Source organism: Cornus florida, unplaced genomic scaffold, assembly GCF_030987335.1.
Source record: "Cornus florida cultivar Cherokee Brave unplaced genomic scaffold, ASM3098733v1 CherokeeBrave_3.0.0_Hap2_Chr11, whole genome shotgun sequence".
Classification (NCBI taxonomy): domain Eukaryota; kingdom Viridiplantae; phylum Streptophyta; class Magnoliopsida; order Cornales; family Cornaceae; genus Cornus; species Cornus florida.
The window spans coordinates 35,040,387-35,064,489 of NW_026775581.1; the positions used below are offsets into that span (position 1 = coordinate 35,040,387).

General features: G+C 37.5%; 1 protein-coding gene across 2 annotated transcripts in view; it reads left to right on the forward strand.

The window, feature by feature from the left end:
• LOC132280782 (zinc finger protein BRUTUS-like) overlaps positions 1–23,289 on the forward strand; it is a 51,794-nt gene extending 28,505 nt beyond the window's left edge. The window contains exons 8-14 of one of the 2 annotated variants that reach the window (XM_059782525.1): positions 98–269; positions 430–648; positions 722–859; positions 9,092–9,326; positions 9,454–9,513; positions 22,283–22,354; positions 22,967–23,289. In XM_059782525.1, coding sequence (XP_059638508.1) covers positions 98–269; positions 430–648; positions 722–859; positions 9,092–9,326; positions 9,454–9,513; positions 22,283–22,354; positions 22,967–23,107 — 1,037 coding nt within the window. In that variant the 3' untranslated portion in view covers positions 23,108–23,289. The remainder of the gene's footprint in view (positions 1–97; positions 270–429; positions 649–721; positions 860–9,091; positions 9,327–9,453; positions 9,514–22,282; positions 22,355–22,966) is intronic. The other variant, XM_059782526.1, reaches the window with a different exon arrangement.
• Positions 23,290–24,103: the final 814 nt, after the last annotated feature.

Sequence of the window (24,103 nt, forward strand, 5' to 3'; positions counted from 1 at the left end):
AGAGTACTGCAGTTTTGCTGACTTTTATCTCAAAATCATACTCATTTTTCAAGTTGTTGTGATTATTTTAATGCATTACAAAATTATTTACTTCCAGGTGCTGATTCTCAAGAAAGCTTGGACCAAAGTGATCAGATGTTCAAGCCTGGCTGGAAAGACATTTTCCGTATGAATCAGAATGAACTTGAATCAGAGGTCAGAAAGCTCTACAGAGATTCAACTCTCGACCCAAGAAGAAGAGCATATCTTATTCAGAATCTTATGACGAGGTTTGTTCCAATGACAATTGTTGCTTCGACTTAGAAGAATGGTTTCTTTTCGTCATGATTATTAGTCCTATCTGTATATGGTTCCATTTTCTTAAAATAAGTTTGTTACCTGGCATATATTCATATTCCTTTACAAATAACTGATACATGGTTAGTTTAGTCGCTGGATAGCCGCTCAGCAGAAAACTCAAGCAATAGAAGGGGTGACTTCGAATGGTGAAGATATACCTGGATGCTCTCCGTCATTTAGAGACTCAGAAAAGCAAGTGTTTGGGTGTGAACACTACAAAAGAAATTGTAAACTCCGTGCTTCTTGCTGCGGCAAATTGTTTACATGCAGATTCTGCCATGACAAAGTGAGCGATCATTCAATGGATAGGTAATCTGTGATATCCTTGGCTAGATTTCAGTTTGGGTGTCTGTTTTCTATATGCTTTATTTGATCTTTGCAGGAAAGCAACTTCAGAGATGATGTGTATGCACTGCTTGAAAATTCAGGCAGTTGGGCCAGTTTGTACAACACCTTCATGCAATGGACTCCCAATGGCAAAATACTATTGTAGTATTTGCAAATTTTTTGATGATGAAAGGTAGGCATTTTAATATTACTGAAACGGTGAATTATATGTGCAAGTACAAATATATTTTAAATTTGGGTCTTCTCTTTCATATTTTAAAGTGTTTTTGATCACGGTCTGCTTCTCTAATATAGACGGTAACAGGATACTTGCCCGCCCTTTCCCCACGGCTTCCAAAATGGTGTTACTGGACAAAATTGTTAACATCAATTTGTTTTCTTGATCTTGATTGGACATAAACTCTCTGAACTTATTTCTGTAATTGAAAGGAAGAGCCTATACATACATATTTAATAATGTTTTCGTGTTAAATACAATTTTCTGTGATATATTGTGGTTTGACCGGAAATATTAGTTGGTACAAAGGTCATTGCAGCAAGTTTTACCTGCATTTTAGATTTGGATTGTTGATAATGGATTAAAATCAGTTATACTTTGTAGATTTGGATTGTTGTATTTTTAGTGTCAAGTTAGTTAAGTTAGTTGTGATTCCTTAGCAAGGGCAGATCAAGAATTTTACTAGTTCAAGGGCAAAATAGTAATCTTACAACTCAAATTGATATGCTCACTTATTTGAGTTTTACATATGAAATTAGGGTTTCATATTTTACTTATTTTATTTATCAAAATCCTAATTAATCAACATTAAAGGTGTTCCCGGGAGCAAATCAAAATCAGAATCCAAAACTAACTAAGACAGCAGACTTATCAAAAAAACGAAAAAAAAAAAGGGAAAAGGAAAAAACTAGGACAGCAGATTTCAATCGATTGAGGGATCCATCGAATGCTACTGGCCTTGTATTGGTAAGGCTGTAATTGGACTGAGCCGAGCTGAGTAATAGAATGTTCGAGCTCGGTTCATCAAGATGTGAGGAGTGTTGGAACTTGGAGCGAGCTCTCCATGACCAAGTTCGAGCTAGGTTCGCAATTCTCGTCACAAGCTCGAGCTTGGCTTGAAGCTAGTTTACAGAAACACATTCTTGCACAACTATAATTATATATATATATATATATATATATATATATATATATATATGTATGTATATAGGATATATTATAGAGATCTCAGAGCTTGACCAGAAGAAAGGTGTGTGGAGGGTTTGGGCAAAGAGGAGAGAGGTAGGAGGGAGATTTGTAGGCGGGTATTGGAGAGATTGCATCTATGGAGGAGACTTCATGGAGACAGAAGTCTAGGGCTTTATGGCTTATGGATAGGAACACGAGATTCTTTCAATGTGCGCATTGTTGAAGTAACCACATTAGGTAGATCAAGGTCAATGGCTTGATATTGAGCAAGGAGGAGGATGTGGACTGAGGAGTGATATTAGCAGCTTTACATAGAGACCTCTCACTCTAGACCTGTTTTATAGGGGTTGGAGTTTGATTCTATTTCCTTGGAGAGGCCCTTTGAGGAGGAGGAGGTGGTCTTGGCTTTGCGGAGTTTTAGTGGAGATAAAAACCCCAAAGATCGGATGGGTTCTCTATAGGTTTCCATCAGCATTAGGAGGTGGTGAAGAAGATCTTGGAGGTGATTAACTTCTTTTACCAACATGGGTAGTTTGAGAAATCTATGAATGCTTCCTTCATTGTGCTTGTTCCAAAGAAGGGTGGAGCTATTGACGTTAGGGGCTTAAGGCCTATTAGCTTGGTTGGTAGCATGTACAAGCTTATATAGCAAAAGTCCTAGCGGCTAGATTGAACACAATGCTTGATGGTGTTATCTCAGAGTCCTGTAATACATTTGTGGGGCTTCGCCAGATTCTGATTTCTGTTTTGGTGGCTAGTGTGTGTGTGGATGCTAGGGTCAACAATGGAGAGCTGGGGTGGTGTGTAAACTTGCTGTGGAGAAAGTTTATGACCATGTGAGCTGGGACTACCTGATTTATGTTTTGGGGAGGATGGGATTTGGGGAGAGGTGGAGAGGATGGATTCGGTTCTGTATCTCCATGGTGAAATTCTCAGTTTTAGTAAGCAGAGTTCCTTCTGGTTGCTTTGGCAGTTCGAGAGGTCTTAGGAAAAGGGATCCCCTATCTATGTTTCCCTTTATCTTTGTGATGGAGGCCTTTAGTAGATTGATGAGTACAGCTGAGAAGTTGGGCTATTTCAGAGGCTTCAGGGTGTGCAGGGATCTCTTTTACCAGATGGAGGGTACTTATTTGCTATTTGCAGACAACACTATTGTTTTTAGTGATGTGGTGGAGAGTTGGACAATGTATTTGAGAGCGGTTTTGGTGTGTTTCCAAGCGAGATTGTGTTGGTGGGGGAGGTGGAGGAGATTGCTCATTTGGCTAGCATTCTAGGCTGTAGTGTTGGATCATTTCGTTGGTCTACTTGGGCTTGCCATTGGGAGTTTAGTCAAGGAGAGCTTCGTCGTGGGCTCCAGTGGTTCATCGTTTTGAGAGGTGGCTCGCTGGCTGGAAGCAGCAGTACTTGTTGAAAGGGGATGTCTTACCCTGTTGAAGAGCAACCTTTTGAGTCTCCCTACCTACTTTATGTCAACCATTCCTATTCTGTCTACGTTAGTGAGGAGGCTGAGATGGGAGCAGATCTGCAGGCATATGCGAGTTGGTGGGTTGGGGGGTGAAGATGTTAAGACTTGTTCAACAAAGCTTTGTTGGACAAGTGGTTGTGGAGGTTTGGGGTTGAGAGGCACAGGTTATGGAGGAGACTCGTTTGCCGTAGAGGCTGTTGGTGCTCTATGGTGGTGCGTTCCCCAGCAGGGATGGGCTTGTGGAAGAACATCCGGAATGGGCGGATGAATTCTCCAAGCATATTCATTTCAAGGTGAGGGATTGGCATTTCATTAGCTTTGGGAGGATCTTTGGTGTGGCGAGAGGCTGTTGGAATATGTGGGAATATTCTTATAATAAGCATAATTAGTGGGCGTAATGAGTGGGGTTTTACCACGTGGGTATTATTGTAAATTATAATCCTGACTAATATAAATACATGGGCATAGAGATGTCAATGGCATGCTATAACCTTTCGTTACATTCTCTGTTCTCCTATTTTCTTCTTTTCTCCTCAAACCCTAATAATCCAAACCATAAAAATATAATTCCAACTTGATATCAGAGCGACGTTTCAACATCGAAAAGGACAACACAACATTTGAAAGAGTCAGAAAAGGTCTAGAGGTGTGCTGATGTCGGCGTCAGTATGCTTGCAACAACATGTTAGGGTTCAAAATCCATACCATCTAGATTGCCTCTTCCTACTGAAGATTATGTGTTTTTTTTCAGAATTTTTTGAAGCCATCTTATAGGTTTTGCTATTTTTGAAACTATTTTCTGGCGAAGGGGCTGTTTGGTATGATCTTTTTGCTGGGCCTTTTTTGGTTGGTGTTTTTTTTTGGCTTCAATCCACCACAGAAGGATGCCCCTAGGCTGTATACAGGATTGTGCTGAGTTTGGTTCCATGATTTGAAGGTTTGAATGGTTTTTTTCTTCATTTGTCTTGTGGTTCTCTTGAAAAACATTGTAGGTCTGTTTTTACTGCAAGATGTTTGATATCCAGGTTCTGTTAGGTTGTTTTTTGATATGTTATGGCATGCAACTCAAGTCTGGTAGTTGTGTGATTGTCCTGTTGCTTGCTTGGTGAGTTCATTCTTCAGATTTCTTGGTCTGTTTTTTTTATGTATTGTATGTATTATTGAGATAAGATGTTGGACATCGGTGGAAGCTCTACAAGTACTAAGATAGGTGGATTAGGCCATGTGTCAGCCCTTGTTGATAACCCACCACTCCAGAGGTTAATTGGATCATCGACAGAAGATATAATTTCAACTGAAGTGACAAATATTAGTCCTGTAAAATTGTCTTGGTCATGCCTTTTGAAGTAACAAAAATTGTCTCGGTCATGCCTTTTACCAAAGAATCATTCTCAGCTTTGGAGAGAATTACCTGTTCATTTGCAGGAGTGGTAGTAGTCTCCTCCTGAATGGAAGCCTGTTTAGCCCAAGCTGGCTTGCCATGAAGTGCCCAACCCGGTCACAATGCGTACACTTCTTGCTTCCGCGATCCCCTCTTCTGCCACGAGTACCGCGGCTTGGGTTAGAAGGACCTCTGCCCCCTCGTCCTCCACGGGAAGTATGATGTCATTCAGTAGGAACAACAAGAGCAGAGTGTTTTTTCTCTCTCAATCACAATGGCATGAATTGGATGCTCTTTGAACTCGAGCGAAAGTGTCTCTGGTTGTGGGTATCTCATTGCCAGACAAAGTCTGTAAACTGATTGGAGCAAGTTGCGGTTTAAGTCCAGATAAAAATTTCACCACCCGAAACTCCTCCCTGTGCTGTTTTTGTTGTTCTATGTCTTTACGTAATGGTTCGTAGACATTCAATTCTTCCCACATACCCTTTAGTTTTGAGTGATAATCTTCAACAAAACGATCTACTTGGTGAAATTAAATATGTCTTGGTTCAACTGATAAATATGAGAAATATTCTTCTCCAAAGAATACCTATCTTTGAGATTTTCTTAGATATCTTTGGAAAATTCTACGAATGACAAGTTGTTGAAGATCTCAGGTTCCAAGCTATTCTATAAACAAGTCATAATCTTAGCATCTTCTTTCTCCCAAGCCTCTTATTATCTTTTCATTGGTGGTGGGTTTGGTTTATCGAACATAGGGCAGTTTAACTTGAGCTCGTAAGAATACCTCTATGGTTTGAGCCCATTGAAGGTAGTTTGAGCCTTTCAGTTTGGTGCTGGTGATTGACCCAAGAAGATGAGGGTCCTTGGTATCCATAGGGGGGTTGCCGAACAAGAGAGAGATAGGAGCGAGCGGGAGCCGAGATGAGAGAACAAAGATCAAGCCGAGGGGAGAGCCGAGAGAGGTTGCCGAGAGTCCGAGACGAGGACCGAGATCACCGAGGAGAGATCTCCGAGAAGAGATTGCTGAATAAGACTATAAGCAAAAAATACATATTTAAAGAGGGATCGATTTCCTCTTTGATACCATGTTGAGACAGAGAGAATATTTGAAAATGTATATATTATTGAGTTAATAATACAATAATACAATAATTCAATGGAGTTTATATAGGAGAAGTTACAGGAGTAGGTGAGCGGAGAACAAGTAAACCCTATACATGGCAATGCTATGCATGGTAATGAGGGGTAGGTGAAGGTGGCTACAAAATACATAAAACTTTAGTAAACCCCAGTAAACCATGTAATCTTACTTTACACGTGTGACAACTCATACTGTATTGTACAACATTATTATTATCATTATTTTCACCTGGTTTGTGGTATATTCAATGAATGATTTAGCTCACACATATATGCACATGTCTATGTAAACTTAAACTTGAATAAAGATCAACTCATTGAGATAGAAGTGTTTTGATGTGTGTTGAGTTGAAAAGAAATATAAAAAAACATGTGTAATATGGAGCAGCCACAATGAAAAGGAAAGAATATATTGTTCATGCCGGCATGCCCTGTTTAGTTTTTTCACGTAAAAATCTTTGTGTCCATTGTTTTATTGCTTAATCTATTTATTGCATGCATGGAGGATGGATTGAGTGATTTTTTAGTTTTCTGTTATGGATTGACTTTAAATTTCTGAAACTACCTACATATTGTCTTGATCATGGGCCTTGCCCGACTCTCTATTTGAGCATCGGGTTTTGGTCTGACGAACTTTCAGGTTGTAAAAGACAAATTGAATTTTTTATTCTTTTTATTTATTTATTTTTTTTTCAGATAGAGAATAAAATGAAAAATTTCATGACATTTTTGTTACTTATCAGCAAAATGGTGTATTGTTTTTCACTTGTCAAATATTTCTATCAGTTTTTGTTTTAACAAATTTTCAACCTTCAGATTGTCCTCCTTTATATTGGTGTGCAGTATAATATTTATTTATTCAATTAGAGAAAGATGTTAACAAGGATTGAGGCTCAAGCAATGATCAACAGAAGTGCACACCCTTAACACTGAGTATGAGAACTGATGACTGCATGTTGCCCATTTTTTTTTTTTTTGGTGTCACCTTTTGTTTTTGGTGTCACCTTGAAGTATATATTATTTGACTTTTTCAATTTTAATTATTGGAAGATTGTACTTTTTTTTCTTAGTAAATTTCACAGTAGAACTTCACAGTAGAACCAGCACTCCTTGGGTTTTAGTTTTGGTTGACTGGGATTAGTCCAACAACAAAAAGAAAAGAAAAGATCATCTTCATTTGGTCTAAGGTGATACTGAATGTGACTGTTTTAACTTTATTTTCTTCGTTTTATCATCTCATCTACCCTTGTACATGTTGCTTTCATTACAATTTTCTTGATGCATTCACACGAGTCTCAATTTGCTAGTTGCTTGACAAAGGTCAAATTATGAGTGTGGTTTAAGAAGCCTTCTCAGTCAAATTTAAATTTATAAAACCACCACTACTACTACTACTAATGTAGCATAGCGAGTAGGGATCGTCCCAAGAGATTGTAAGGATATTCGGAATAAAAGTCGGATTAGTAGGTCAATTGATCAAAAGATTGGTTTGGTTTGGTTTGGTTTAATTAAACTATAATTAGCTAAATTAAACAATGCAATAGCAAACAATCTAAATAGAGTAGGGTGTAGAGAACAGGAGAGAGGTCTTAGGGCATAGGAATCACCACTAAGCTCTTTCTCTAAACTTCTAGCCTTTAATAAATTGGGGGGAATTCAATGTTGTAACCAAGGTGTGTGCGCGCCTACAATTGAAACAATAAGCATGGGTGACATTAACAAGCATGAATTGTCTACTTAAGCTAGAGTGTAGTACAAATCATCAAATTAAAACACTAACCATTCAATAAACCCACAATTGTAGCACACTTTAATCTAGAGAAATATACATCTTGCAACCAAAAAGCATGGATTATCAAACACAAGCATGGATTGTCTACTTAATCTAGGAATTGAAATGCAATTACACTACAATTACACTAAGACAAGGAAATTAAACTAATTAACTAGGGGTGTAGAACAATCCATCAAGCATGAGCATAGTCCATCAAATCAATTCACAAGAGTATCCATTAAGAATAATCCTGCATAACCATTCACTAGATTCTCAATTTAACCACACATAGACATGCATCAAATCTAGAGAAACTAGTGTAGAGACATAATTCCCAATTTAATCACACATAGACATGTAAATAAATTAGAGAATTAATTGGAAGAATTGATCCATACAAATCATAGATAAAGTCAAGATTTATATATTCAAATGGTTAAAACATTTATTACAACATAGAATCCCCAAAAATGTAAAAGGTCTACGGTTTAGAGGACTAGCCTAGGGCTTTTCCAAGCCCTAAGAGGAGGATTTAGCCACTCATGGATGGTGTCTTGCAACCCTCAAGGGCTATCTTAATGGTTGAATTCATCTTCTTCCTCTTTTCTTGCTCAAGAACCCTAATCTCTAGAGAGAGAAACTATGCCTAGCTATGTAAAAAATGTGACTAAGTTGTCTAACAAAAAGTGGAACAAAAGTCGTCAAAAGTTTGAACAACTATTGTCAAAATTTGGAACAACAATTGTCAAAAGTTGGAACCATATATAATTGGTTCAATTTTGATTTATATACAAGCCCCTTTGTGTAGGCAACAAGTCAGAAAATGGCCTTCTAATTGGTGCAATCTCGCAGCCCCTTGGTAGGTGGAATTCGGGTGCGCTCGGGAATTAAATAGCTCACTGCCAGCAGGATTTCGATCGATCGCCGGGGTCTTCGATGGATCACCAATGGCTTCGATCGATCAAAGATGACGCGGCATGCTTATCTTGACAATTGGCAACCTTATCTGCTTAGCTGGCGCAGATGTGGCACTGCGAACGATCGCCAAAAGCTTCGATCGATCGCCACTTGGAACGAATGATGAGGTGGCAATCTTATCCCTTTGCTGACGTGGCTTCGATGGATCGCCAACCTTCGATCGATCGTGGATGAATCTTCGATCGATCGCTAATGCTTTAGGGCAAATTTTCATACTTTTTCTAGAATTTCTTATTGACTCCAAAAAGGGCTTAATAGGTTGTTTTTAGCCCATTTGAACCTTATTGACATGAAATAGACAAAGACAAGAATTAGAACTGAAACGGGAAAACGGAAAAGTAAGATAGATGAATGGACTAAAATACCCTAGCTTAGGTGCTAAAATGTGCAACATTTGAGCACTTATCATGCATCCTGGTCTTATTATGACTTTTTTCCTTTTTGCTAACCTAAATATACCTTTTTTTCTTACTACAGGACAGTGTATCATTGTCCATTTTGCAACTTATGCCGTCTTGGAAAGGGTCTTGGAATTGATTATTTCCATTGTATGAAATGCAATTGTTGCATGGGGATGAAGTTAAAGGACCACAAGTGCCTGGAGAAAAGTTTAGAAACAAACTGCCCTATCTGCTGTGATTTCTTATTCACATCAAGTGAAGTGGTCAGAGGTCTACCTTGTGGCCATTACATGCATTCAGCTTGCTTTCAGGTCTCATTTTTATCAATTTTTTGTTTTATTTTTACTTTTTTTTCTTCTTACATTTTTCCTTTTTGATTAAGAGAAGGAATTTCAGAAGTGCTTCAAGTCAATCTTACAACTCATTTTGTATTGCTAGGCATATGCTTGCACTCACTACATCTGTCCAATATGTAGCAAGTCCATGGGAGATATGTCGGTGAGGAAAATTTTATTTTATTTTATTTAGTTTATTTTAATGATTATCTATCTGGCGCTTAACCAAAAAATATTTTCTGTTGAGATATATATGCTGTTGATTACTTGTTGAAAATATGCTTTTTAGATGTTTAATATCTTCTGAAAGAAAAACAAGGAGCTTTCTACTTTCTAGTGCTAGACATTAGTTCCCCTCCCTTAAACCATAAAAAAGCTGATGGAGAAGGAAATGTTTTTGCTTCAACCATACTATTTTTACATGTTCTGAGGATTGTGTTGTTTTTAGAGTGGGCCTTGGCTTAACAGTAAGGTTGCTCCATTGTGACCGGAAACAAACTCTTCATGAGAAGGTAAGACTGCGTAGATTTGACCTTCCCCAGACCCCACAATGACTGGAGCCTTGTGCTTTGGGCTAGCCCTAGTATTGTGCTGTTCATTAATTGTGCACAGGTGATGTTCACAGTTGATGGCAACCCTTACAAATTGGGCTAAAGGCAAGTTTAAGATAATGGTTTTGTTCTGGCTTAAAATGCCTTCCATCAGTTGTCCTTCTACTCAAAGAGTATCCGTTAAAGGTTGGTTTCTACACATAATCAGTCAGCCATGGCTAACAACCTTGCATTTTGTGGGGTTCTATCTACAATTATTTGGTGTATAAGCACACAATTAAAAGAATCATAGCAACTCTGATTTCTTTCAAGTGGATGCCGCTGATAGAGACCATGGAAATTATATTCTCCATTGTAGCACACACCACCTCATATTTACCTTGAAATTTTCTCCATCTTTTTCCACTAATGTTTACTAGAGGGGAGTAGGCAGCTTACCTACTATGTCTTTTGTATGCTATTTGTTGTCAGGGGCTTATTTGTTATTACTTGTATAATGTTTGGTGCTTATGTGTAATTTATGAAACTTGTTAGTATAAATAGAATGTGGTGGAAGGATGAAAGTATTCTTTCATTCTCTCTCTTTGCCCATCTCTCTTTTTTTTCTCCTCTCATCTTCTTTTTTTCTTCATCTTCTTATACTTTACTCTTGATTTTATTATCTCTTAAAGTCAACATGGTATCAGAGCATGGTTTGTAAAGCTCTAGGTGGGTAGTTGAAACGCTAGGGAAAGTTTGTGTAAACCCTAGTGGGTGTTAAGGGTTTTGAAGAGATTTCAAGATGGGATTTGTGTGGACCTGTTTTTGATCAATTGCAGTCTCGGTCGGTGTGTTTTTTAATGTTTGCATAGTGATGCAGGAGCGGGTAGGGCTATTCGCAACCAGCATTAAAGTAGAATAAGAATGAGATTGAGAGAGAAATTGAATAAGAATAGAGGGAAAGAAATTAGGGGAGAAGAAGAAATCAGAGGGAGAAGAAATCACATACCAATTGATGCAGGAGCGGGTAGGGCTATTTGAAACCAGAATTAAAGTAGAATAAGAATGAGATTGAGAGAGAAATTGAATAAGAATAGAGGGAAAGAAATCAGGGGAGAAGAACAAATCAGAGGGAGAAGAAATCACGATAATCTCAAAATTCAATATCAATAATAATCATCAAAAGTTGCCCTTCACAATGTCTAAACCAACATATAAACAGGCATCGAAGAAAAACCCTAATCAACCTATTACCATAAATAAAATCCTAAATTGCTGAAATATCCCATAATAATAATAAATAAACAAAAATCTCTAATTCTATCTTTCTTTCCCACATCTCCAATAGTAGGTGTGGGCCATGTGGTCTTCAAGCTCTCGGGTCAGGCCCGATTCTCCATCATTCGCTCCTGGTTGAGAAGAACTCTCCTCTGGAGAGTAAATGCAAATGTATATCTTCAAAAAGTAAGAGTCAATATAATAAAGTTGTTTTGCTACAATCCATGTAAAAACTGAAGCTGAAAGGTAATCATGGACATCCCAAATACGATTAATCCAATCCATATACTGCAGTTGAGAAGACGGAAGTGCCGGTGCTGATGCTGAGAAGGATGGAATGATGCCTGTAGGAACACATGCCAACAAACTAGGAGGCTCAAAGGTGCCTCGGTTAGGTAACAGATACTCCACATCAAAAATTGAACTAGTACTCGTATCCATAGACTAGTCAAAGAAATATGCATTAAGTCCTGATTTTTGAATGATATGGAAAAGTCTATCAATTTTGGCATGTTTCACCTGGAAGGAGTTTTTATAACAAGGTTGAGGTAGTGCACAAATTATAGCATAATCTCCTTCATTAAATTCATGATTCCTATGATGAGCATATGCAATGAGTTCATAATTCTTTTTACTTAAGACAATTTCGTGTCGCATATCGGCATAAAAATCATGAACAAGCTGAACGAAGGAATCCACAAACTCAAGTGAATACATACATGGAGGTGGATGACAATAATCAATGGATTGGCATGGTAAAGAACTGTAGATGATCTCCAAAGAACAACTACCAGTACTTTGATTAGTAACACTTGTATAAACATAATCCATGATAGGTAACAACAAGTCCCAAGTGTCTAGGTGCATGCTAATAATAAAACTAACCATCTTTCCTAGACCTTGATTCACAACCTCAATTTTTGTATCATTCAAAGGACAAGATGCAAAAGGAAACATCAAATTTGTTCCTAAGAATGTCCAAAGTGTCTTCCAGAAATTACTATTGTACTTGACATCCTTGTTTGACACAATGGAGGTGGATGACTCATGAAATTTAATCACTTCGAGACAATCTTGAGTGACCTTATTTTGTGCAAATTCATCATTTGGTTGACTCAGTTCAACATGTTCCCAAGGATGCGGAGATTATGTGCGACAATAGACGAATGCGTTCCTGGGGCTAAGGCAATAGTGTTTTGCAGGATACTCGTGTGGCAATTTAGTTGGGTGTTCCTCAATTACCTCATTTTCTTCTTTTGCCAACACTGGAGAGATGTGACTATATTCAAAATTCTCTTTTTCAGATTCATTTTGACAAACATAACCGTCTATCTCAGCAAAATCAATTGACAAGAGGGCCATGAACTGTAGAGCTTTTGAAAGACAAGACTTAAGAATTGTAGCACAATTGTTCAAAACTTTTTCTCCTAACTTGTAAGATTCAGGTGAAATAGTCTGATTTTCCTTTCTAACACTAGCTAGAAGAGGACGAAGTAGCTCTACTGAGATATGGTCGCTTTCCTCCAATACAAGAGTCATAATTTGCTCCATATATCTGAAGATATTGTCCAAATGATGATCCTTTATTTCCTTTAAAAAGTACCAAAACATCTGAACAATTGACTCTTCACATTCCAAATCTAACATTATCAAACATGACTTTACACTTGCAAATGTGTTGAGGATTTTGACCCTTTTACCATAAGATGGACTAGATGTATCAGATAGATTTTCAAAAGATGATACAATCACGTGAAATACTTCTACCATTTGATCATCATTATAGGGAAAATCTGGTGCTGTAATCCTTGTTAACTCACTAAGGCATGAGGCTACTGCAACTCTAACATCACAATCTGAATGCTTTAAAAACTCTTTAGTAATTAAAATCTTCATTATTGGAGAGAGTGCAGCTTGCATTGAAGCACATGGGTCCTGGTTGACTTTGCAAAGCAAGTGATCAGTTTTGGTAAGCAACCAAAGGAGCTCATTGATTGAGGATGGAGGTTGGAAAAAGCATATTTCTAATTTTCAAAAGTTGTTCCAAATTTATTTTCAATGTTATTTTTGTTTCCCTTTCATGTTCACACCAAACATTTTTATTTTCGTGTGATAGAAAGCTTGGCCTACGCTCAACGCTCTTAGTCTTGATTGGCAAACACAACCATTGGGGACATAACACGACGTTCTCTTTTAACATCGTTATGCCTTAATAGAATGGTGCAAACATAAGAAGTTTTGAGAATAATGCCGAAATAGGACTCAAATTGAATTAAGTAAACTAAATTATAAACTAGAACAATGCACACAACTAAGAAATCTGAATGCAAATGAAATTAATTATGCTAGAAGTCATGCACTGGTGTGGGTATTTAGGTGTAAAAATAAAGTGGAAACAATGAAAAGAAATTTTTTATTTATTTATTTTTAAATATGCGACTGAGGCAATTCAAGGGGTCAAAATTTAGATGGGTTCAGTTAGGACCTTTTTGCAAATTTCTATACTAATGGAATGGATAAAAGTACCAATAACAATTCTTAATTGAAGTATATGTACCTTTTCCGAAGTCCAATGTAGATCCCAATTGAATGCTCCAAGTGTTGAAGATTATCCCAAAATAGCTGATACTTTGGGAGTGCCAATGTTACTTTTTTTGATTCACCTGCTTTCTTTTCATCATCTGGTGAGCGTTTGTTACTAGATCTTATATCTGCTCGTGAGGGGGAGCCTTATCTTCTCCTATTCTTCCAATGCCATTGGATCCACCTTCTAATCCTCCTTTGCATGTTTATCAGCGATCTCGATCTCATCCCATTGTCTCTTATAGTCCGGACACATCTTCTCAACCAGAGGCTCGTATTCCTCCATCTTCCACTTCTGCTACTGATGATTTACCACTTGCGTCATCTTCTCAACCAGAGGTTCTTGTTCCTCCATCTTCCACTTCTGCTATAGATGATTTACCACTTGCGCTTTGTCGAGGTAAACGTACTTGTACTAAACATCCCATTGCTAATTTTGTGTCGTATGATCGTGTTTCCTCCTCCTTGTACTCTTTTGCTTTTACCTTGTCTGGCTCTAATACCATGTTTGCATTCAAACCTCTAATTGAGATAATATTTTCTTACTCTTTTCTAAATAGAATTACAACATATAAATACATAATTTTACGTCTAAGAATAGCCTAGGACAATAGTACATACAATCTCCTAATCATGACAAAAAAAAGTCAACTAAACTAATATGGAAAAAAATCTTAGACAATCAATTTTACTACTGTACATTTTTGCCAGCCTATACAGGCTGGAGATCTTCCAGAATTTGTCGTCATAAAAGCTGGCAGATTTTCCAACAGATGGTTTGAAAGAATTAGGTGTAGAGCAGCACAAAGAAGACGATATTGGCATGGGATGTGGGGACACTTACTGCTACATAGACCCATATTTGAAGAGCAATGGTACTAATGAGATTGAAGAAGTTGAGATCATGATAACAAAGAGTAGGGGTGCTGCCATGGTATGCGCTTGGAACGAGGATGATGTCATTTATAGAGACCTAGTTGATTGTTGTTCTAATATGGATGTTCCCTGCGAAATTATACTAGCATGTCCCTCATGGACAAAATGGTTTGCTTGTCCACCTAAAGGTGGAGAAAAGGAGAACTTGATAGTAGCTGACACGCAAGATTTTGCTGAAGTCTTCAATGGGAAGGTTCCCGTAATACTCTGGTTGAATTTCTACACATATATCAAAACAATTTCTTTTCTTTTGAGTTGCCAAGGAAAATTGATTTGTCACACTTGGTGTTCTTTTGGGATTGGGCAACTAAGAAGCAAGTTTATGAATGAAGTGGAAATAGACAAGAAAAAAAGAGAATAAAATAATTCTCACTATATAAATTCAGAGGTATTACGTGAGTATATATATATATACACACAAAGTGTACAGCTAAAAAAAGAAATAATAAAATAGTCAACTACAGCTGTATGTATAAAATCTGTCAGCTCACGTGCAGATTTATTTGTACAAATCTTCCAGATCATATTGCATGATCTGTGAAATCAGATCTAAGGAGATTTGATTTGCCAACACTCCCCCTCATGCTGGTACGTAGATGTCATGCATTCCCAGCTTGGAAACTAGAGAACCGAAACTAGTTGTCTAAATTCCTTTGGTGAAGATGTGTGCTAGTTATTGTGTAGCATTACGGATGGTGTAGAAATTTGTCCACTCTCAATCTTTTCTTGGATGAAGTGTCAGTCCACCTCTACGTGTTTGGTGCGATCGTGTTGGACGGGATTGTGTGCAATACTGATTGCGGCCTTGTTATCATAGTAGACTTTCATTGGCCCTTTAGGTTCCAGCTTGAGTTCTTTGAGCAGCCCTTTTATCCATAGAACTTCACATATCCCTTGAGTCATTGCTCGGAATTCTGCCTCGGCGCTCGACCTAGCTACAACAGTTTGTTTCTTGCTTCTCCAAGTAACTAGGTTGCCTCCTACAAAGGTGTAATACCCAGACGTTGATCTTTTGTCTATCGGAGATCCAGCCCAATCTACATCAGTGAAGGCTTCAATATTTAGAGAACATAAGCCCTTTTCCTGGTGAAGACTTCAGATATCTCAAGATTCGTTGTACAGCATCCATATGATTTTCCATAGGAGAGTGCATAAACTGGCTTACCACGCTTACTGCATAACTATGTTCGGCCTAATTTGAGATAAATAGATCAATTTACCAACTAGCCGCTGATACCTCCCTTTTTCCACAAGGTTTCCTCCATTGTTTGCTTCAATCTTGTGATTGTGATCAATTGGGGTATCAGCAGGTTTGCAGCTCGTCATCCTTTAGTAAGTCTAGGATGTACTTCCTTTGAGTTAACAAAATGCTATCGTTGGTTCGGGCTACCTCAATGCCCAAGAAGTACCTTAGACTCCCCAAATCTTTTGTTTCAAATTCCTTTCTTAAGCGTTCCTTCAAGCTTTTGATTTCTTCCACATCATTACCTGTGACAATGATGTTATCAATACAGACGATGAGCACTGTGATCTTCATTTGTGGAGAGTTCTTAAATGATAAGGTATGATCTCCCTGTCTTTATAAATAACCGCCACCTTTCAAGAATCTTGTAAGCCTCTCGAACCATGCCCTGGGAGATTGCTTAAGACCATACAGGGATTTTCTCAACTTACACTCCTATTTTCCGATATTTCTTCAAAACCTGGTTGGAGATCCATATACACTTCCTCTTCCAAATTACCATGCAAAAAAAACATTTTTTTACATCAAATTGGTGTAAGGGCCAATCTCAATTAACAGCAACAAACAACAGAACTCTGATGGAATTCATCTTTGCTAAAGGGGTAAAGGTCTCTTGGTAATCAATTCCAAAAGTTTGAGTGCACCCCTTAGCTACGAGTCTAGCCTTGTATCTCTCAATTTCTCTATCAGCCTTATATTTTATAGTGAACACCCACTTGCAGCCCACTATTTTCTTTCCTCTTGGTAATTCAACAATCTCCCAAGTCTCATTTTTATGTAGTGCTCTCATTTCATTGAGTATGGCTGCCTTTCACTTTGGATCTTTAAATGCCTCTTGAACATTACTAGGAATGGTCTCAGAAGAAATTTTAGAGGTGAAGGGACTGGGACTATGATGCAAAATTGGCCAGGGAATGTTTAGTACAGCTTCTCACTCCCTTTCTAATAGCAATTGGAATATCAAGGTCAGCATCAAATAAAGGCTGAGAATTGGATGGATTACCTGCTACCGGAGTTGGGGATTGACCATGAGGGGGAGAGAGATGGATTCTGTTACTTGATCAGATTCAGGATCTCCACTTATTCTTGGTGTCCGTTGTTTCCTTCTTGAGTAGACCAGTGGACTTGGAGGGTTTTCTTCTTTATTTCTGCTTTCTTCTCCTTGTTCCGTAGCGGTTGTCTCCACACTTCCAGATTGGTCTGGGATCAACAAAGAGTAAGATTGATCTTCCATGTCAAGTTTCTCCCCCTGAAGATTAGTCTTAGAAAAATAGGACAGTTCTTCAAAAAATTTAACATCCATAGAGATATAAGTTTTTTTGGAAGGAGGATGATAATACTTAAAACCCTTTTGTGGGGGAGAGTATTCGAGAAAGATCACCTTAAGGCTCGAGGATCTAGTTTTGATCTTTCCCTCCCTGGTAAATGAACATAAGCTACACACCCAAATATTTTTGGAGAGAGTGACCCGAATAGCTTGATACTAGGGAAGAGCATTTGTAAGGTTTGAACAGGAGTTTTGGATTGAAGGGTTGGCATTTTGTTTATTAAGTATGCTGCGGTTAAAACAACTTCACTCCAATAAAGTTTTGGAATCTCCCGAGTAAACATAAGAGTTCTAGCAACTTCTAACAAGTGTCTATTCTTTCTCTCAGCAACTCCATTTTGTTGGGGTGTATCTATGCAAGAGGATTGATGAACTATTCATTTTTCAACAAAGTATGATCCCAATAGGTTATTAAAGTATTCCTTTCCGTTATCTGATATAAAGTTGTTTCTTGATTTGATTTTCAATCATTGCATGAAAAGATTTGAAGATCATAGCAGCTTCTGATTTTTCTTTCAAAAGGAAAATCCAAGTTATACGGGTGCAATCATCAATGAAACTTGTGAACCGTCTAAACCCTGAGTACGAATTGACACGGGATGGTCCCCACACATCACTATGAATAATAGAAAACGGAATCTCAAGACCTTTTATTATTTATTGGATAGGGTACTCGATGACTCTTAGCCATTTCACAAAACTCACACTGAAATCTTGAAGTTCCTATACCAACAAATAGTTCAGGATACAAGAACCTTAAATAGACAAAATTTGGATGACCAAGTCTGTAGTGAAGTATCCATGTCTCCCTTTCTTTACCATCAGCTTTAGAGACATAAGCTTGAGCATCTTTTCCCGTTTCTGGACACAAGTAATAGAGCCCTTCTCTCTATTTAGCACTGCCAATCCTCTTCCCCGAAGTAAGATCCTTTAAAATACATTGAGTGGGGAAAAAGGTTATGGAACAATTTAGCTCTTTAGTGACTTTACTCAAGGATAGTAAATTGCATACAATTTTTTGAACATGAAGAGCCGATGGTAAAACTAATGAAGATGTTACGGGAATAGACCCTTTCCCATGAATTGGAATAAAGGAACCATTGGCAACTTTGATTTTTCCTTTCCTGAACGAGGATTATAGGTTGTGAAGACATGTGAATCACTAGTCATGTGATCCGTTGCCCCAGAATCAATGATCCAAGGGTTAGAACAAACATTGTTTAAAGCACTCAAAGCTGTATGGATATTACCTGACTGAGCAAAGTTACTAGAGGCATTAGTGGTTTCAGTTGTTGATTTCAAACTCCCTGAGATTCTGGCTTGTCCCAAGAGTTTATACAGAGTTTCCAACTGACCTTTAGTGAAGGGCTGATTTCAAAGTCATGACCAACAGTATCATCTTTTGGAGCAGTTGCGGCGTGATAGACTCTCCTTGGTGGCTGTTTATTTCCTTTGTCTCCAAGAGGGGTTTTTCCATGTAACCTCCAACAGGTCTCTCAAGTGTGCCGTGGTCTATTGCAGAAATCACACCACCTATTGTCGGATTCTCCAGCTTTGATCATTGCTGGTTTAAATTGTCCAACAGCAAGATTGAAGGTTTTAGGCTTCTCTTGAAAAACCTTAAGTGCCAATATCTCTTGAGGAGTGGATTTTACCATAACAGTCTTCCAGTCCTCCTCATTACTAACGTGAAAACAATGTTTCTTGCATTGAGGGAAGTGGTTCTTTTCCCAGTACTCGTCCACCGACTTCATCAAAATCAGAATTAAGTCCAGCTAAGAACTCAAAACTCGATCGTGTTCAAGTATTTCAGCAAGTTGAGTTGCATCTTCCGAATCCTTCATCTCAAAGTGTTGATGCAGATCCAATTCTTGCCATAGGACCATGAGAATGTTGTAATACTCAATTATGGGCAGATTGCCTTGCTTTGTATTATGGATTTTTCTCTTTAGTGCAAAAATCCTTGGAGAAAAATTCCTCTCTGAGTAGGTTCTAGACACACTATCTGTTAGCATATATGATAGCCACGATTTATGGAATGACTTACCATATTAGCAGAGATTTGATTATGCTATAGAATATGTTGTGATTTGATTTAGATTTGATTTAGTTTCCTTTCTTGTAATATGAGCATGTGCTCTTTTTATCTATAAATACTAGAGCTGTAAATGGGTGATTCAGATCATTCAAGCCTTTACACAATTCTCTCATTTTTTCTTCTTTTTATATTTCTACTTGGTATCAGAGCTAGGGTGGTCCGACTGCAATGAGGGCATCGCGAGTTCGGCACCACCCATTCGGGAATGGTCTAAGGTGAGATCGCCGATCCATGAGGTGTCGGGTAGGCAGGGTGGTCCGACCTCAATGAGGGTGTTGCGAGTTTAACACCACCTATTCAGAAATGGTCTGAGGAGACATAGTTGTTTCTTTTTATGGTCTAAGGAGACATTGTTGATTCTTTCATCTACATTGTTTAAACATATGTATGAAGGGGAATGGTCTGAAGAGACATTGTTGATTCTTCCATCTACATGTTTTAAATATGTGTATGAAGGGAAATTGTTTGAGGAGACATTTTTGGTTGTTTACGGTCTGAGGAGACATTTTTGGTTGTTTACGGTCTGAGGAGACATTTTTGGTTGTTTACGGTCCGAGGAGACATTTTTGGTTGTTTACGGTCTGAGGAGACATTTTTGGTTGTTTACGGTCCGAGGAGACATTTTTGGTTGTTTATGGTTTGAGGAGACATAATTGGTTGTTTATGGTCTGAGGAGACATTCTTAATTGTTTATGGTCTGAGGAGACATTTTTGATTTGTTGATTGGCACTTCATCTGAAAGAAAATCATCGCTAGTCAAATTTGCACTCCATTTGTCACAAGCTCTCAGCAGCTTGCAGACATTCTTACAAAGGGCGTTAGCATGATTGTGTTTGAGAATGCATTATCCAATTTAGGCGTTTCAGATATCCATGCACCAACTTGAGGGGGGGTGTTAGCATATATGATAGCCACGATTTATGGAATAACTTACCATATTAGTCGAGATTTGATCATGCATATGTTAGCATATATGATAGCCACAATTTATGGAATGACTTACCATATTAGCAGAGATTTGATTATGCTATAAAATATGAGGTGATTTGATTTAGATTTGATTTAGTTTCCTTTCTTATAATATGAGCATGTGCTCTTTTATTCTATAAATACTAGAGCTGTGAATGGGTGATTCAGAGCATTCAAGTCTTTTACACAATCCTCTCCTTTTTTCTTCTTTTTATATTTCTACTCTATCCCATATCTCTTTTGCCTTGGAAAGGGAGAGAAAAGGCTTCTCGATTTCAGGTTGCATAGAATTTATCAACCATGTCATGATTTGTGAATTCTTTGCTTTCCACAACTCATAGGAAGGATCAGTTACCTTTGGTACTTTTACTGATCCATGAAGATGCCCCATTTTAAAGAAAAGTTGGATAGATTGGGACCACTCAAGGAAATTTTTGCTATTTAATTTTTTTGGGGTAATTTGGACTGTGGGATTTCAAAATGAATGAATGGTTTGGCTTGGATTGAGGTTTTTGTCATTGAAAGACTTAAAAACAGGGTACTGAAGGACTCGAATTGGAAGAGAAAAAAACGAAGAAGATGTATGGCAATGAAGGCCAAAGAGAGAGACGAACCAGGAAAGAATTAGAACTTCTTTTCTGGCTTTGATACCATGAAGCGGAAATAGGCAAGATAGATGAGAGAATAAAATGATTCTCACTAAATAAAATCAGAGGTATTATATGAGTATATATATATACACACAAAGTGTACAGCTAAAAAAAGAAATAATAAAATAGTCAACTACAGTTGTATAAATCTGACAGCTCACTTGCAGATTTGTTTGTACAAATCTTCCGGATCATATTGCATGAGATTTGATCTGCCAACGATGAAGCACTAAGGTCAAGTCGTCAATGGTACAAAATTTTGTTCATACTTATATATATGATGAACTATCAACGAAATACAAGGACGACCATTATTGAACTCGAGGGGGAGTTCTTTTAAAGAAGAAGGGGAGCGTGATATAGTACATGTGAACAACATTTTCTAGTTTCTATTTTCTGTTTTAAGAAAGTTTTCATTGTTTTAATTTCCTTATAGTTTAGTGTCTGTTTTAGGAAAGTTTTCATTGTTTTAATTTCCTAAATAGTTTTATGTTTGTTTTAGGAAAGTTTCCATTGATTTAATTTCTTATACAGTTTAGGATTTGATTAGGCCTATAAATACATGCTATTGTAATAGTTTAGAGATCAGTTATTACTTATTACTTTTATCAATATCAGAAAATCGAGAGTTTCTCTCAACCTCTTCTCATGGATTCGAGTGTTTAAAGAATATGTTGCTATTTTTATTTATTTTAATTGCTTTCATTGATCTACTGCGTCAAAATATTTGCACTGGTGCAAAATATTGTTTTCCCTTTAGCACTCTTTAGAACGATGAATATTAGACCTGACTTTTGGAGCTTAGTTGAGTGGCCAAACGAATTAGACAAATAATATGTCATTGAAAAGTTGATCAAACCTACAATTTGGAAAGTAAAGATGTTAACAAAATTCCATATATAAAAAGTCTTGCTTTGGTTTTTGGGTTGTGCACTCCTTTGAGCTCTCTTTTAATGAAATCTAACTTATATATATATATATATATATTAAATTCTGACTGAATTAAACACCCAATCTGGGTATTGTTCCAAGCCCACTCAAAACATCTCCTAAGGTTTTCATGCCAAATAGAACACTTTTTACATTTGGAAACATTTTAGAACTTCTTGAGAAGTCAACAAGTCCCACTCAGGCTGTGTGATAGTCAAGTTGACCAAACTTATTGTGTCCTAATATGTGTGATTTCAGTTGGTCTAGGCTATTGATCCCATACAAACTTGCAATCTCTCTGTCATACTCATATGTCTGCTGATCGAAGTCTTCAATCACATCTCAAGCAACTGCTAGCTAAGCCAACATGAATGTCATACTTGTGCAGGTCTACTTTGGCATGCTTGATGCTTTGTTGGCTGCTGAGGAGCTCCCAGAAGAGTACAGGGACCGTTGCCAGGTACATTGTGTTTGTACTTTTCCTTGTTATATTATTAGCCCTCTTTATTGCACATCGTAATGTTAGAATATGCCCTCTTTCTTGTTCATCGATTTGTTTAGAATGTTACTTTCCGAAAGAAAAGAAAAGAAAAAAATGTTAGAATATTCCTTCTCTAGAAATATATAGAAGTTATATCGAAAATTGTTTCTAAAAATTTCTTCAGTTTTTCTTGGGTTTTATCTGTTTCTTCTGAAATAAATTATGACTAGGTTTCCTAGTTATACAAGTTCCCTCTTACTTTTGTTTGGTTGCCGTCATTGTTTGGTTATAGCAATTTTCTGGTGATAGTAATGGTAGAAACAAACCCTTATTTTTTACATTATGTATGGTGAAGAACACTTTGATGAAAAGTAAATAAAAGAATGATAAAGAAAAGGAGAAAATACTCCGTCTCTATATTCTTTATTCCCCTCATGCTATACATACTGGCCTTATCATTAATAATGATTTAACCTCATGCTCTATGTACAATTCTTGTCAGAATAATGATTTAGATCCAATTCAGCACCATTGATTCTCATCCTTATTTCACCTAATCGGAAGAATTCTACTGTTATTATGGTGATCCAGGATATACTTTGCAACGACTGTGAGCGGAAAGGCATGGCAAACTTTCATTGGTTATATCACAAGTGTGGGCTTTGTGGATCTTACAATACCAGAGTGATCAAGAGGGAGAATGCGGATTCCAACTGCCCTACATCAAACTGATGAAAAGATGTACATATCCACTTGTACATACTTGTATAAAAATTCATTCAAGTTTTGCAAGTGTTACATTCCCATGAGATAACCATACCATAGCGTTGCTCTTCTCCTTTGCTTGTATCTATAATAAAGTTTGTAAATGATTACAGTTGTGATTTTGACTTCTGAAATTTTGTTTGAGAACACGGAAAGGCGATGCAGATCACACTAGGCCCCAAAAGGGTTCAACTTTTTTCGAACAGGTCCGGGTCAAATAGCAATGATTCGAAGTACTTTTTTTTACACTATATAAGAAACCAAAGGTCTCGATCGTTTGGATATGTAAAAAAAGATTTCCAATCCTAGCAGGAAAACGAGGGAAACGGATACTCAATTTAAAGTGAGTAAACAGAATTCCATACTTGACCTAGAAGTTTCGATTAGGACTGGGTTGGGTCTTCGGCCCAAAAACCACACATTGTTAATGATATCAATCTTTGGGCCAGTTTTATACAACAATGTTTATAGCACCTCTATTGGCCGTGCACATATCCCGAAAATTGGACTAACCGGTGTTCCGGTATATCGGAATCACTGCCAAAAAATGGACACAAATTGGCCGAAAATTGGACTAACAGGTGTTACACACCGGTATATCGGAATCACTGACTAATCGGTCATTTCAATACTAACCGGCCCACCCAATTACTGTAATGAGTTTACTGCACAAAAAGAACTTGTGTTGGCCTGCTAATAAAAATTTAAAGACTTTAGAATTGGGCCTCTTGGTTAGAGGGCCCAACTAGTAGCTTCGAAGTTACTTCAGTAATACTAGTATAATGCATTGCTTTTATAATTAAACTTGCACACCTCTCTTTTTAAAGTTTCCTGTGTGGGTGGGAGCTTTTTTTTAGTGTCACCCTTCATTTGCTTGTTATATATATGGAAGTTTACATCCTTTTTAAAATTTTCAATGTGGGATTTCTACAAAGTGTATCATGTGGAACTTTCTGTTTTCTA